Genomic DNA, 16,308 nt, shown 5'->3' on the forward strand with positions numbered 1-16,308 from the left:
TTGTTCATTGATTGCTTTCTCATATGTGCCTTGACCATGGGCCTTCAGCAGACCAAGTAACCCCTTGCTCAAGCCAGTGACCTTGGGCTCAAGCCAGTGACCTTGGGCTTTAAGCCAGCGACCTTGGGCTTTAAGCCAGGACCCTGCACTCAAGCTGGATGAGCCCGTGATCAAGGTGACCTTGGGGTTTCCAACCTGGGTCCTCTGCGTCCCAGTCTGACGCTCTGTCTACTGCGCCACTTCCTGGTCAGGCACCACTGAAAATTAATTGAAGCAATTTGTTAAGTTTAATTCCATGTTTACATGTTGTTGACTTAACAACAAAGGTCAGGTAATCCACTATATACCAGAACATTAGTGACACTGAGTAGAGCTAGGTATGACATATTTTACAGCTGGCATAGCGTTTTATTAGTAATATCCTGTATTTCCTACAGTATCAACTATGGGATTTTCTCTCTGGCAGACGGTCTGCAGTAGATGATGAAACTGATCTTTATGTACCAACATCGCCAGTAAGTAAAGACAACCAGGACAATGAAAAGGTAATGATAAAGTGTGAGTAAAGTAAAGTGGGATATGATGTCTTTCAAATCACTATAAATTTGATTGTCCATAGAGTTACTATTTATTTAATTAAGGTTTTTAATTTGTTTAAATAAAACTGTTTGCAAAGTGTAATACATGGGAGACTGGAGAGAGCGGTTAGTTATTTTGTGGATTTGGGCCAAGGTAACAGACACTGCAAAAAGAGGTATCAGAAGTGGTTGAAGGTCCAGATTGCCAGAGTTCTTTGAATCTTTGTGTAGTGTCCCTTGGTCACTGTGGGGGATTGGTTCCAGGACCCCCCTCAGATAGCAAAATTCATGGATGATTAAGTCCCTTATATAAAATAACATGCATTGTATTTACAAATAACCTATACACATCCTCCTTTATACTTGAAAATATCTCTGGATTACTTATAATCCCTAATACAGTATAAATAGTTGTTATATTGTATTGTTTAGGGAACAATGACAAGAAAAAAATTTGTATGTGTTTCTTATAGATGCAATCATCATAGGCCTAACTACATAGTACACATCAGCAGCAATGTAACTTTTTTAAAATTTCAAATATTGTCGATTTGCGGTTGGTTGCATCCATAGATACGGACAGAGTCCATGGATACAGAGAGCTGACTGTATTTGGTAAACTTCGCAGTTTCTATTTATATGATTGCTTCTTGGAAAGCTATGTATAATTGGAAATTTTGTTCTGTGTCCTTTGTGGTAGAATAACTGATGCACCATGAGTTCTGGTAACAGGGTTTGTTGTGCAAACACACCCTGGAGCAGTAGTGCCAAGTACAGGTTTGGTCTACTATCATTTACCTTCAGCTGGTAAAGTGAAGTGCCAAATTAAATATAGTAACGCTTCACTGACCATGAGAGCCATGTTTATGAAAGTTTCTATGGTTGATACAATCACCATTAACAAGATGAAAATTTAAGAGTATTGGAAATAGCAGTAAAATATCATTCAACATATCTAAAACTATGGTATATGAAAGGTTTAGAATATGCCTACTTTCAAATCCATCTGCTTCAGTAAGTTAACACATGAATCACTGTCTTCACTTTTCAGGAAACATGGCAAAACATTCTCATAAGTCTAATACTAGACGGATAACATGTTTAAAAATATATTTTATCACTGCCCTCAAATAGATACCTGTATACCTGTTTCCTAGACTTAATAATTCACTTTATATCTGCATCTAATATTTTTCTGTCCTGCATGAAAGTTGCTGATAGAACACCTAATCCCTAAGTTTCTTCAGCATATCATTTCCTGAAAATATGGCCATAACCACAATATCATTACCCCTTGTATCATTTGCTGTCTCCCTTATTCTCATTTATCTATTTGTCCCCAAAATGGCTTTTACTTTAGACTCAGTCTACAAGAATTCTCCTCAGTTTTATTTTTACTTCTTATTTATCTGATTAACTTCTACTGATTATTTAACTTGTTTCTCTATTTCCATTAAACTGGGAGTTACATCTAAAAGCTTGCTTAGATTGAGGTTGAAACATTTCTTAACAAATTCTCCAGTAACTCATGCTGAGTATTTCATTTTGTATCATAGCAGGAGACACAAACTCACTTTGTCTTGAATTACCCAGTCACTAGTATAAAGAGGTGGTTTTTCCTTTGCTCTTAGCAAATATCTGTGGGGTGATACTTTGACACTGTGTTATTAACTGTCCCCAACGGTCTTTCATTGAATGGTTTTAAGCATGCATTGATCATGCTGGTCTAAATCAATTATTTCATTAGAATTTGCAGAACGACCAGTTTCTATTACTGTCATGTCTTTACATTAATTAGCTGCCATTTCTCAATAAAGAAGAGGTTTACCTTATTAACTGGGATGAAGTCCAGTTTCCTAAAAATGGCAGGGTCGCTACTTAATTCTTTCTCTTTAATTATCAGTTTAGCAGTTGATGTAATAATTATGCATAACATAGGAGGCAAACTAGATATTTTTTTTTCTATGTATCTTTCTCCTATTTTATGTGTCTATATATTGCTAGGCCTCATGGACTTTTATTTATTTAGAGTTTTAAAATGAATTACAGCCATTAATCTTTGATGCTAAAATAGAGGCTGCTTTTCAAGCTGCTTGCTGTATCTTTTTCATAGACCCTATTATACTTGTGAGCCCTTTCCCCCTTTTTAGTACCAGAAAGTATCCAAAGGGCACTTTTGAATGTTTCCTGCTGAGATTCAAGATTCCTTTTATATATTTATTTTTATTTCTTTAAGATTTGTGATTCCTTTTAGTAATTTGTAACTATTATCTCTTGTTTGAAATGGGCTTTTCCTTAGATTCTGCTTGTTTTTTTCTCCTGCCCTAAATCTTGACAAAACACTTACTAAATTACCTGGCCTTTTATCAGTAGTACTTAGGAGTACATATTCATACATCAAGAGAGTATGAATTCATTTACAAATCTGTTCTTTTTGATCTATCTTACAAGCTGTACAGGGAGGAAACAATAATTGTTATTGTGCCTTTTAATGAAGAGAAATGAACTAATTTGTACATGTAAAATGACCTCAGTTTTTAGAGTATTGGCTTACGGATACAAAACATTATCTTAAAGGTATACCTGTGAGAAAATGTTATAGTTTATAGAAACCAATGGGTCCTTGTTATAAGCATATAGTTTTCTCATTTAAAAAGCAAAGATTAGGTTAATCCTGTTTTTTGTCTTTTGTCTTTGTCTTTTGGGTTGTATTTTCCAGGAGAATTTTATCTACTAGTTAGCTGATGAATTAGATTTTATGAGGTCTATTAAAGTAGCAGCCATCCTCTAAGCCATTTTTCTGTTCCTTACAGACTTCTAATTTTTTTTTTACAAAGTATTTTTGGAAGGCAGTGTATTTCTTTTAAAATTCCAGAGTAACTTTTTGGACTGTAGTCTTGCATAGATTTATTTTTATCACCATTGTACTTACTAATGCCACACAGGAGTCCTCAAGTAGATGAATGGAATGAATTTGAGAAAGTGTTTTTGTTTCCTTCTTTTATCTTATTTTCTTTTTCTTATGCGACTAAACTATTGCTTAGGAAATTCTGAAGTACTGAAGGGAAAAATACAATAAAAGCCCCCAAAGAAATCATCAGTTAAATCAGTGTATTACTTCTAGTCCAATTTTCTTTTTGTCATTATATGTAATTACTTATGTGTTGGCAAAGAAAGTAAAATATACCTGTATAAATTGTTAATCTTATCTATTTAGAAAAACTGACTTTAAATTGAGATTGAATATCTGCATTTCAGTAATGATTAAGGGATAGGAAAAGAAACTCGAAATCTTCAGAAAGCTTAAAATTGTTTAACTTTTAAAGAAACATTGCAAATATTTTGTGGTATGGATAGAATCAGTTTATTAAACAAATACATAGAACAGCATCTTTATTTTTGGCATCTTGGTAAACGCTTCAATCTTGTGGATTTTTTCAATTTAGGCTCTTTCTTCTGGACATTACAACTGTTTTTATGTGGAGTGCTTTTCCAGAGAGCCTCTTTAAAACCCACTTGCAAATACAAGAGCAGGGAAACCATAACTGCTATGTTATCTGACCATAATGATAGGGACAGATTCCTAATTACAGCCAGGAGTTAAAAGAAACACTCTTAACTGTGAGGACTACAAGATGTTTTCCCTTGATACTTGCCTAGCATCTGAAGGTCCCAATTTGCTAGCCTTAAAAATCAAGGTGGAGATGTGGGAATTTTAGACCAGGTTTTTCACCCAGTAAGAATCAGATATTTACATACTGGTAAATCCTTATTATTTTGGGACAGTAAAACTAAAAGCACGGTGAAACTATTGTAGTTTTGTGAAATTAAATGAAGGAAAAGTAAAAAAGTTTCTGATTTCAGTGTGAATGTCATTGTTTCTCTGCCTTGATTTTTGGCAAATTGTGTTGCTCTTTCTAATGTCAAAAGGATAAAGAAGAGAGATGACATAGACATACTATTGCACTCTGACAGTAAAATGGAAATTTTTGTATTATGGAGTCACATGAAGCATTGTGATTTACTGTGCAAGTAAAGATAAAAAGATATTTGAAATATAAGCTGAAAACTATGTTATATCTTTGTTTATAAAACTTTAGGACAGATCTTAAAGAGATTATAATTTAATTGTATGTTAGAGTCTTTTCTTTTTAAGGCAATGTAATAAAAACATCTGACCACTTATTTCCCCATAATAGTTTTTATCTATAGTTTCAATTCTGAAATATTTTAAAGGGCCAAATACATGTATTAATTTGCTTTCATTTATTATTGAACAAAAACTGGTTAAGAACCTATTAACAAAAATAGATTGATGGCCCTGGCCGGTTGGCTCAGTGGTAGAGCGTCGGCCGGGCGTGCGGAGGTCCCGGGTTCGATTCCCGGCCGGGGCACACAGGAGGGGCGCCCATCTGCTTCTCCGCCCCTCCCCCTCTCCTCCCTCTCTATCTCTCTCTTCCCTTCCCGCGGCGAGGCTCCATTGGAGCAGAGATGGCCCGGGCACTGGGGATGGCTCCTTGGCCTCTGCCCCAGGCGCTAGAGTGGCTCTGGTCGCGACAGAGCGACCCCAGGGAGGGGCAGAGCATCGCCCCCTGGTGGACAGAGCGTCGCCCCCTGGTGGGCGTGCCGGGTGGATCCCGGTTGGGCGCATGTGGGAGTCTGTTTGACTGTCTTATCCCCGTTTCCAGCTTCAGAAAAATACAAAAAAAAAAAAAAAAATAGATTGATTTCCTAATATAATGCCAGTCATTCTTTTATGCCCTAAGTATACATCATTTGCTCTCATGGAACTCATTAAGTAGTAGAAATATTAAGAAAATAAAGTATCAGAAAGTATTAAAATCTATGCAGAGAATTACATAATTGACTGATAGGCATAGTTATAATGGGGTGATAAGGAATATGTAAATGGCTATTTTATATTGGGAAATTAGGGAGCCTCTCTTCAAAGGTAATAAATTCTAGTATCTTTAATATTTAAGAAAAAAAGATCTTTGGAGTTAATATTTAGACTTTTTTTTTAAGGGCTGTTTTGCCCCTTTCTCTCTCTCTCTCTCTCTCTCTCTCTCTCTCTCTTTAATTTTTAAAAACTGATTTTAGAGATGGAGGAAGGGAGAGAAAGAGAGAGAAGCATTGATTTGTGTTCCACCTATTGATGCACTCATTGGTTGATTCTTGTTTGTGCCCAGACCAGGGATTAAACCCGCATCCTCAGCATGTCGGAAGGATACTGTAACCAACTGAGCTGTCTGGCTAGGTCTAGACTTCTTTTAATGAATTATATCTTAAGTCCATATTTAAGATAACCTTATCCTGTCCAATGAGGTTTTTCAAGTTGACCCTGTCTCCCATGTTTCAAGAATTTTCACATGAAATTTAAGTAATTCAAAAAGGTGTTATTTTTAAAAGTGCTTTTAAGATGTATATGAACTTGAGCTGCCCTTAATAATTACCTAAGAGACTTCAAAATTATTTGTAATTTTTAAATTGCTCCCTCTTTAACTCTCTTTATGCCTTGTTTAATCATTTGACTGTGAAGGACAAGTATAGGATATATGAAAGAAATGATGCCCATATTAATGCTCTCAAATATTATGTATCTTGTACTTGAATGGCCAATAGATCTCTTTTGGCCAGTTAACATCACATCAACTATTTGCTTCTATATGCTTAGCATTTGGTTGAATCTTTTCATTTTAATACTTAGTTGCTTAGTTGCAACTTATTATCAAAGTCAGTATCTTAATAATTCTCTAAAAGTTCTTTAACCATAAATTTTATCCTTTATATCTAGTCTTGTAAGGGACATAGGACCAAATAGTACCAGTTAACCCGTGCTCTAGGCTTCAGGGGGCTTCATTATTGGCTGTTATTTAGTGGCAGGTGTATGTGGGGAATTGAGATCAGGCCTCATCAGAAATGTAGACTTTGGACTGTGTCTTTTATATCATTTTCTTGTTTTATTATTATTATCATTATTATTATTATTTTGTATTTTTCCAAAGCCAGAAACAGGGAGGCAGTCAGACAGACTCCCGCATGCGCCCGACTGGGATCCACCTGGCATGCCCACCAGGGAGCGATGCTCTGCCCATCCGGGGTGTCACTCTGTTGCGACCAGAGCCACTCTAGCGCCTGAGGCAGAGGCCACAGAGCCATCCTCAGCACCCGGGCCAACTCTGCTCCAGTGGAGCCTTGGCTGTGGGAGGGGAAGAGAGAGACAGAGAGGAAGGAGAGGGCGAGGGGCAGAGAAGCAGATGGGCACCTCTCCTGTGTGCCCTGGCCGGGAATCGAACCCGGGACTCCTGCACGCCAGGCTGATGCTCCACCACTGAGCCAACCGGCCAGGGCCTATATCATTTTCTAAGAGCCATTTTCCGATAATTATGATAGCTGGTATTTACTTATAGCTTTGCATTGCAGCACTTTGGTTTTATGAGCAAAGATATGTTAATTGTCCAACCCAAATGTTTGGTTTATTTGGCATTTCTTTTCCCCAAAGATCTGAGTGAGATATTGTCATTGAAAGATTAGGAGTATTTTTACTACATATAAAAAAAATTATGAATTAGAACAAGTTCAATAAATAAAATAATATTTTATTGTGCAGGTGAAGTTACTAGCAAAAAAAATTATCTACTCATATCTAAACCTGTTAGTGAATTCAAAGAATGACCTGGCTCTGGCTCATATTCTCAATATTCCTGATAGAGGACTTGGAAGAGAAGCCTTCACCGATCTGAAACATGCTGCTCGAGAGAAACAGATGTCTATCTTTCTGGTATGGATACGTCACATTTTCAAGGAGTTTTTAAATAAAGACTCTGAACAGTAGATCCATGTACCTTAATGTAGAATTCTTTTAACTATGATGACATAACTTTTAAAGTGCTATTTTGTCTTACCTCTATATTTGAAAATCTATAATATATATATAATATATATATTTTTTCATATCCTTCGAATTTGACAAGGGAGAATTTCTCTAAAGGAGTATTTTCCTACATGTATTCTGTAGAGTGGTAGCCCAAAGGCAAAAGACCTATTACATGCTTCTTGAATAAATGTTCCAAGAGCAAAAGTTTGGAAATAGTATTATATATCTCTGTTGGGTATACATAAATTCATGCTTATATATCAAAATCTTTGAGAAGTCTTGCCTTAAAAAATCTACTTAGGTTAACCTTGTTATTTACTCTGTTGTTTCCTAAGTATTTTATGATGGGACTTTTCCACTTAGTATTGAAATTTCACAGAATTTGTCTTTCTAAGGATACACTCTTGAAAATACTGCTTTAGAATATTTCTTCTTAGGTGGAGATGCTTTTCTATATAGCCATTTTATATGTTTTTTTTTCTTTTTTAAATTTATTGGGATGACATTGGTTAATAGGATAATAGAGGTTTAAAGTGTACATTTCTATGATACACGATCTGTATGTTACATTGTGTGCCCACCACCTGAAGTATCTTCCGTCATCATATATTTGGCCTGTTTTATCCTTGACTTTCCCCTACCCTCTTCCCTCTGGTAACCACAATACTGTTGTCTGTGTCTACACATGATCAACTAATCCTAGGATGTGAAACTAGGTAAGACTTAGTGATTATCTAGTCTAAATCTTTATTTTACATATAAAGAAGCTATGGCTTGGAAGAGTTGAATTAATGGCCCAAGCTTAAATAAATCAACACAATTGACACTGAAAACTCCTTTGTTCCATGTAACAATTCCAGTAGCCAGTAGTCCATCTATATCAGAATATATTCATAAACAATTCTTTGTAGTCAATGCTATATACTCTTATGAACATGCCTGTAGTTTATTTCCTAACCTTTGCTGTTATGAATTTTGCATGGCACCTGTTTCTTTGATTATTTGCTTCTGAATTGAAGTGTGGTATGAGTCACAAAAGTGCTTCACTTGTATAACTAGAATTATATAAAGGAACCTAGCTTCGTGAAGTAAATTGTATTTTTAACTTACTTAAACCATTAAACATAACTAAATCATTTGTTTTAACTTATAGATGGCCACATCATTTATTAGAACAATAGAGCTTGGAGGGAAAGGATATGCACCATCACCATCTGATCCTTTAAGGACACATGTAAAAGGATTGTCTATGTTTATCAATTTCATTGACAAATTAGATGAGATTCTTGGAGAAATATCAAATCCAAGGTAATGACTTTTCATAAATTACAAATGTGTGTTATTTTTCTATCTTTAAAAATTCACAAAGCCCTGGTCAGGTAGCTCAGTTGGTTAAAATATTATCCTGATATGCCAAGGTTGTGGATTTAATCTTCAGTCAGGGCATGAAAAAGGGTTGATACAAGAATCAACCGATGAATGAATAAATAAGTGGAACAACATATTGATGTTGTGCGCTCTCTCTCTCTCTCTCTCTCTCTCTTTCTTTCTCTCTGTCTCTTCTCATTTTTTCTGTCTCTCTTAAGAAGCAAACAAACAAAAAACTTCACAGAATCTGAGGTAGGCATATAAAAGCTATTGAAATAACCAACCATCAGACCAAACAATAGGGAGAAGAAAATATATCTAGATGAATCAATATAATTATGTGACCTTTCTCCCTAAATTCCTGCTTCTCAATGATTTTAGAATTTTGCCAAAGTCAAAAGATGTGTTCATGCCTGACCTGTGGTGGCACAGTGGATAGAACATTGACCTGGAATGCTGAGGTTGCTGGTTCAAAACCCAGACTTGCTTGGTCAAAGCACACACAAGAGACAATCAAAACTAAAGTGAAACAACTACAAACTGATGCCTCTTGCTCCCTCTCTCCCCACCACTGCTCTCTAAAATCAATTTAAAAAAATCTTTAAAAAAAAAGGCATGTTTAAATTAAAATTGTTTAGAGAAGAGGGTTTACCATTTGTCTTTATCTGGAAGGAACAGATTTTTTAGGACTAAAAATGACTTAATAGATCATTTCTTTCAACTTTTAACTTAGCAATAAAGAAATACCTTATAGAGAATGAATAAGTAAATTTATAAATTCTATGAATTTCCTAGTCTATTTTCTGCTATTTTGTTTTGCATTTTCTTTGCATAAATCTTTGATTCACCTGAAATTTGTGTTTATGTGGTATCAGAGGTAAGAGGTTGTTTTTATAATCTGACAGATTTGTTTATAGTATATAGGATGATGAGTCATTTTTAGATTAATTTTGGGGGCAGAGGTGAGTTATATATGCTAGCAATTTTAGTACATTACTGTCAATTTGTTTGGTATGCCATTGCATAGTACTAATAGAAATAGTTGGTATTTATTGAATGCTTATTATATGTCAGACATTGTACTAAGCTCTTTACAGGGATTATCATTTGATTATTACAATGATTTAACGTGATGGATAGGTACCTAATTTAGAGAGGAAGAAACTGAAACACTAGGATTAAGTAATTTATACTGATCATCATGGTTATTAAGTAGCATAGCTGGGATCTGAGCTCAGCCAGTTCTGACCCTGGAGCCATTGCCTTAATCACTGGGCCTGTTTCAGAGTGGTGGCGGTAAAGCTTCATCATTTCCTTATGAATTTTCATTACCTCTGCCTTGCTTTCTGGATCTTATGACGGTTCATTGGTAAACACCTTATTTTGCTTGAATAGCTTTCTGAGAAAAAGTAAATGGGAGATGAATATCTTTCTCCTATAAAAATTTGTTTTAATTCAATTACAGTTTACATTCAATATTTTATACTAGTTTCAGGTGTACAGCATAGTGGTTAATTAAACAGCCATAAACTTTACAGTGTTTTCCCTATATTTCAAGCACCCACCTGGCACTGTCATAGTTATTATAATATCATTGACTATATTCTTTGTGCTGTACATTTTTGTGACTGTTTTGTAACTACCAATGTGTACTTCTTAATCCCTTTACCTGTTCACCCAATCCCCCAACCCTCCTTCCCTCTGTTCTCTATATCTCTGAGTCTATTTTAATTTTGTTTGTTAATTTATGACAAATATATTTATTCTGTTCTCACACTTGATTGTAGGTGAACTTCCATGTTTCATTCTGAGATTATTTCATTTTTTAAATTATTTTTATCTGCTTGGGTGATCTTTGTTTTATCTAAGCTGTTTTTCTTTTTGTTTTGCCTTCTTTCATGTTAGAGGAGTTCCTAAAATGTGTGGTGATTCTGTACTGTCCTTTCGTATTTAAGAACAAGGTTCTGTAAAGTTGATTAGCCTGTTCTGTACAGTAGACTTGGTAGCCAGTTGGCTCTTTTGTTTGGGATTCTCCCAAAGTCAGTAGCTGTTAGTCTTTTCTTTGGGACTTTCTCAAAAATTTCTACAGAGGAGACATCATTTAATCTCTTTCTGAAAGCTATAAGTCTGGCCAGTAATATTCTGGTGTTTGCGATAGGTTGATGTTGAGTCTCCCACTTCAACATGTGTAGACCTTGACTCACTCCCTCTGTTTCCAGTTCCTTGTGCCTCCAGGTCTGGACCCTGCCTGGCTTAATTTCTGCAGAGTGAGCCTGCTTATCACGCTGAGCTGAGATGTGCGCTAGCCTAATTTTTCAGAAAGGAGAGAAGATATAGAGGTCTAAGTGTTCATCATGTAGACTTTGAACCAACTTTCTTGTTTGTAACTCCACCCTTACAATAGTCTTCAGTATTGCCTTTAGTTTCTGAGAATTTCTGAGGTTGCTTCTTATTAGTGTCTCTTTTAGCCGTTACTTAATTTTTAGCGCTCTCTGTTCTAGATTGTCAGTTACCACTTGTCCATCTGGTTTTCAGTTTTCCATACTTTCATGATATGTCTCTGTTATCATTGACCGTTGTCTCCTCTCCCATTCTCTTTTTCTGTGTGGAGTTAAAAATTTTCTTGGCCTTTTTCTCATTTTGGTAGAGTTTTGAGAGGGACAACTTATAAATGCATATATTCAATCCAATATAATTTATTTTAATTACATTTCCTTTGGAGGAATTTCTGGTTGGCTTAAATTATCAACAAGGTAGAAGTATATCTGTAATGTAATTTGTGAAAAAGGATAGAAGTACATTTTAGAGGCATCTAGGGCAAGATATAGACTTAAGTTCTTCATTTAAATTTTTAAATTTCTTGAGTAAATTAAAAGCCAGTTATTTTGAATATTCTTTCTGGTCATAATGCGTAATTACTTTATGCTCTAGGGAAGACACTGAAAGAGTGCATGTCTGAATAATGGGTACGTTTGATAGACCACCTGAGCAATCTTTATTTTCTTCTTTATGGTGGTCTTTTTTATATATATATTTATGTATATATATAATATTATATATATATGGTCTTTAATATATATATTAAGTATATTGTCATTTGATAATTTTATTTTTTTATTTTTTAAATTTAATTTAATTTTTTTTTATTTATTTATTTTTTACAGAGAGAGAGAGAGAGAGAGAAAGAATCAGAGAGAGGGATAGATAGGGACAGACAGACAGGAATGGAGAGAGATGAGAAGCATCAATCATTAGTTTTTCGTTGCGACACCTTAGTTGTTCATTGATTGCTTTCTCATATGTGCCTTGACTGTGGGCCTTCAGCAGACCGAGTAACCCCTTGCTCGAGCCAGCGACCTTGGGTACAAGCTGGTGAGCTTTTGCTCAAACCAGATGAGCCCGTGCTCAAGTTGGTGACCTCGGGGTCTCGCACCTGGGACTTCCGCATCCCAGTCTGATGCTCTATCCACTGCACCACCGCCTGGTCAGGCTCATTTGATAATTTTAAAAAGTAAAGTATTAAAAACTAAAAACATATGCACTACTTTTGTAATAACAGAAGGCTGAACAGAGGAAAGGCTAATTGACCTAGTTTTTGGGAGCCAGGGATCATTACAGTTGAGCTTAATCTCTAAGGATGAACTTTCAAGGGTCAGCCAGATGTGGATCATGGGGATGAAGTGAAGCCCAGATGGGAAGAAGGCATATTTCCTACAGTGGGCACAATATGGGTAATCTGTTGGTACATTGTTTCATCAATTATTCATTTTGTCTTATAGTTTCAACTTTCTTCTTTACTCATACTTCAGCCCCAATCTGTAAAGATTTTAAGGAAAAACAGGAAACCATCATCTCAAACCATTATCTTTTTTAGTTCTTTCTCCTTTTATAGCTCAAGTTCTTGAAAAAAAATACTGTTTTTTTATTCCACTTCCCAATGTCTATGTATTATCCATTTCTCACTGAGCTGTAAACTCTAGGAGGACATTATTGGTTTTCTTCACTATTATTCTCTAACCCTAGCTTCATTTCTGGCAGCTTAGACCCTCAATACTTATTAACTTGTCTTTATTTAGCTATTTCATACTTTTCTACTTTACTGAAGCTAATCTGCAAAGATCACTTTTGATCTTCAAGTTGTAGTCTTTTGGTCTCTTTTGAGTCCTCAAATTTGGATCATTTTCTCTTTTCCCCATAACTTCTCAGGTTCCATTCTCTTATTTGCTACCTTACCTCTATGGCTGTAGCTGTATATAATGCAAATTCTAAGCGTATATTTCAGTGAAATTTAAACCTCTTTTCTGAATTTCAAAAATATATCTTTAATTCCCTATATAAATAGGCCATTAACTGATAGACACCTCACACTTAACATGTCTGAAATTGTCTTCTTTCTTTGGAAACCTGTTTATCCCCCTGGCTTAATGAAGCCTCTTTCCCTCTAGTCACCCAAGCAGAAATCTGGACCATGTCTTAAACTCATCTTTCTTCTTCCTCTATCTCTTCAGTCACTAAGATCCATCAATTCTTCTTAACATTTTTGATATTCTCTATTCCTATAGTTACTGTCTTATTTCCATTCTTTACACTGCCTGTTTTTAGATTCTCACTCTTTGTTCCCTGGATTTTTTCACTTATTTCTGAGTTGTTCATTCTGCCTCCAATCTTGAGTTGCCCTTCCTATTGTCCCATTGCTGCCAGGGATCCTTCTGAAACAGCAAATGTTACTTCCCTGATTAAGACACTTTAAAGATCCCATTAAGGCAGGGGTCTCAAACTCAACTCAGCATGTGGGCCGCAGAGCAAGATCACAGCCATTCGGCGAGCCGCACTAGGTCTACAAAAGGCAACTGTTACGCAACACTTTTCTCACTGCAGTTGAAAACAAAAAAAAATCAGTACAACAAGCACAATCGTACATGCAGTTTACTCAGTGTCACAAAACGACCAGAAACTGTAGTTCGCATCACAACTGCTGTTAACTAAGCTAATATCTAGCTAGGATGCTAGAGAAATGAAAAATACAAGTAGGCCCCTAGGCTTACTTAATTTTATCCAAAATATTTTGAATTTCGTGGATTAGTCTACAGGCCGCACAAAATTGTTCGGCGGGCCGCAAGTTTGAGACCCCTGCATTAAGGTAAAAGATAATACTAGTAACTTCAGTATGATATACTAATTTTTTGTACTCTAAGCCTGTAACTCACTCTTTCATTGTTAAAACTGAAATAAAAATATATTTAACTCTTATAACTGAGGGTAAGTTTGTACTACTTGTGTTATAATAGGGTGGTGGTGATAGGGAAAACCACAGTAATCTTTGAGTCCAAAGAGGATTAGAAATAGGCCAACAGGGGAGAAATCGAGGAGTCCATTGTCACACCTCCCCACTGCTAGGTTTTCATTTGGCCATTTTAGCTAGGGTTTGGCTGCTTTTCTGCCCTTTGCCAGTGGGTGCCACCAGAAAATGCATCCTATACTTTCACCTGAAAAAAAGAGGTTTCAGGTTGCATAGTTCTCTGTTGTTCAGATGTTTAAAATTCTGTATTTTGAGTTTATTACAAAACAACTCTTTAATGACACACCTGAATTATATATGCATTGGACTAAATATTATGCATTTATAGAATATTATATCTGATTGAAATGATCAAGTCCAGAATTCTAATGTTACATTTTTTTCATTTAAAAATATTTTAGAAGCATTTTGATATGTTTTATGTAGCGCCTTTAATTATATTTAATTAGTAGAGATATAATTTATTTTAACAAATAGTTATCAAATTTATGAAGATGGTGAGGAAAAGCCAGTTACTCTATCTGATAAAGATAGCTGGTAATTAGGCCCTGGCCGGTTGGCTCAGCGGTAGAGCGTGGGCCTGGTGTGCGGGGGACCCGGGTTCGATTCCTGGCCAGGGCAGTAGGAGAAGCGCCCATTTGCTTCTCCACCCCCCCCCCTCCTTCCTCTCTGTCTCTCTCTTCCCCTCCCGCAGTGAGGCTCCATTGGAGCAAAGATGGCCCGGGCGCTGGGGATGGCTCCTTGGCCTCTGCCCCAGGCGCCAGAGTGGCTCTGGTCGCGGCAGAGCGACGCCCCAGAGGGGCAGAGCATCGCCCCCTGGTGGGCAGAGCGTCGCCCCTGGTGGGCGTGCTGAGTGGATCCCGGTCGGGCGCATGCGGGAGTCTGTCTGACTGTCTCTCCCCGTTTCCAGCTTCAGAAAAATACACACACAAAAAAAAAGGAAAAAAAAGAAAAGAAGATAGCTGGTAATTACATTAAATTATTACTAATCATTTGTTTTTATTATTGCTTAATTGTTCTCTTTCAGTCACTATGGTTTGATACAAGCTTGGAGGTTTATTTGTGGTTTTTTTCACTAGCCCCATTTTTCTCTTTCTGCTATAGGGCTCGAATGTGATACATTTAGTAGTCAGGAGCTGCAGTTTACCTTTGTCACCTAAATTCTTCTATGATTGTTTATCCAGCATCATCATGAAGTATCTTCTGGGAAGCCTTCTCGAATACCTCCTTTTTCTCTTTTTTCCACACTCAAACTGTCTCTATACCATTAGTATCTAAATGTGCCATATAATCAATGGTGACCTTTTGAAGAGAAAAGTTTTCATTTTATATTTCTAGTGCCTAGCACGAATGTCCTCATGTTATTTGAGTTAAAACTTCAGGAGTTTCCAGGCTTTAGACGTGGGTGTTTGAATTAAACCACTGTGTTGCTGAGCAGATATTTGAAGAGTTAGTGGTTGGCTAGTACACAGTGAATGTATAGCAACAGACTAGTCATAACACTAGTGCTTGGAGTATTTTGCCAGGGGTCCATATATCGACCTTGACAAGTATATTAAATACAAGTCATACATTCTTTTCTAAATAAAATACAATCAGTGAATTATATTATTATTATTTGTGTGTGTGTGTGTGTGTGTGTGACAGAGACAGAGTCAGAGAGAGGGACAGATAGAGACAGACAGACAGGAAGGGAGGAGATGAGAAGCATCAATTCTTTGTTGCTGCACCTTAGTTGTTCATTGATTCCTTTCTCATATGTGCCTTGACCAGGGGGCTGCAGTAGACCGAGTGACCCCTTGCTCAAGCCAGTGACCTTAGCCTCAAGCTGACGAGCCTTGCTCAAACCAGATGAGCTGGCGCTCAAACTGGCAACCTCAGGGTCTCAAACCTGGGTCCTCCGTGTCCCAGTCTGACGCTCTATCCACTGTGCCACTGCCTTGTCTGGCTATATATTTTCAAAATTTAGTATATTCTGTGGAAAGAATGAGAAAGGGGGACAAAGATGATTTTACCTAGTATTATTTAAACCTTTGTTTTTTGTTGTTGTTTTTGGTTCTTATAATTGACCAAGGCACTCTTTCATATTTTATTATCCTTTTGAATCTTTTCCAAAACTTTTTCATTAGAGATTAATTCCCAGAAAAAGCACATAATGTTAATTATGTTTTTATTTTGGCTATATT

At 36.3% G+C, this 16,308-nt stretch overlaps 1 protein-coding gene across 1 annotated transcript in view; it reads left to right on the forward strand.

Moving 5' to 3' along the window:
- The window catches only part of PARPBP (PARP1 binding protein), a 58,739-nt gene that overhangs the window by 20,114 nt on the left and 22,317 nt on the right, over positions 1–16,308 (forward strand). Inside the window, exons 5-7 of the mRNA XM_066253134.1 lie at positions 438–545; positions 7,189–7,359; positions 8,609–8,763. Of these exons, the coding sequence (XP_066109231.1) occupies positions 438–545; positions 7,189–7,359; positions 8,609–8,763 (434 nt within the window). The remainder of the gene's footprint in view (positions 1–437; positions 546–7,188; positions 7,360–8,608; positions 8,764–16,308) is intronic.

This window comes from Saccopteryx bilineata, chromosome 1 (assembly GCF_036850765.1).
Source record: "Saccopteryx bilineata isolate mSacBil1 chromosome 1, mSacBil1_pri_phased_curated, whole genome shotgun sequence".
Taxonomy (NCBI): Eukaryota; Metazoa; Chordata; class Mammalia; order Chiroptera; family Emballonuridae; genus Saccopteryx; species Saccopteryx bilineata.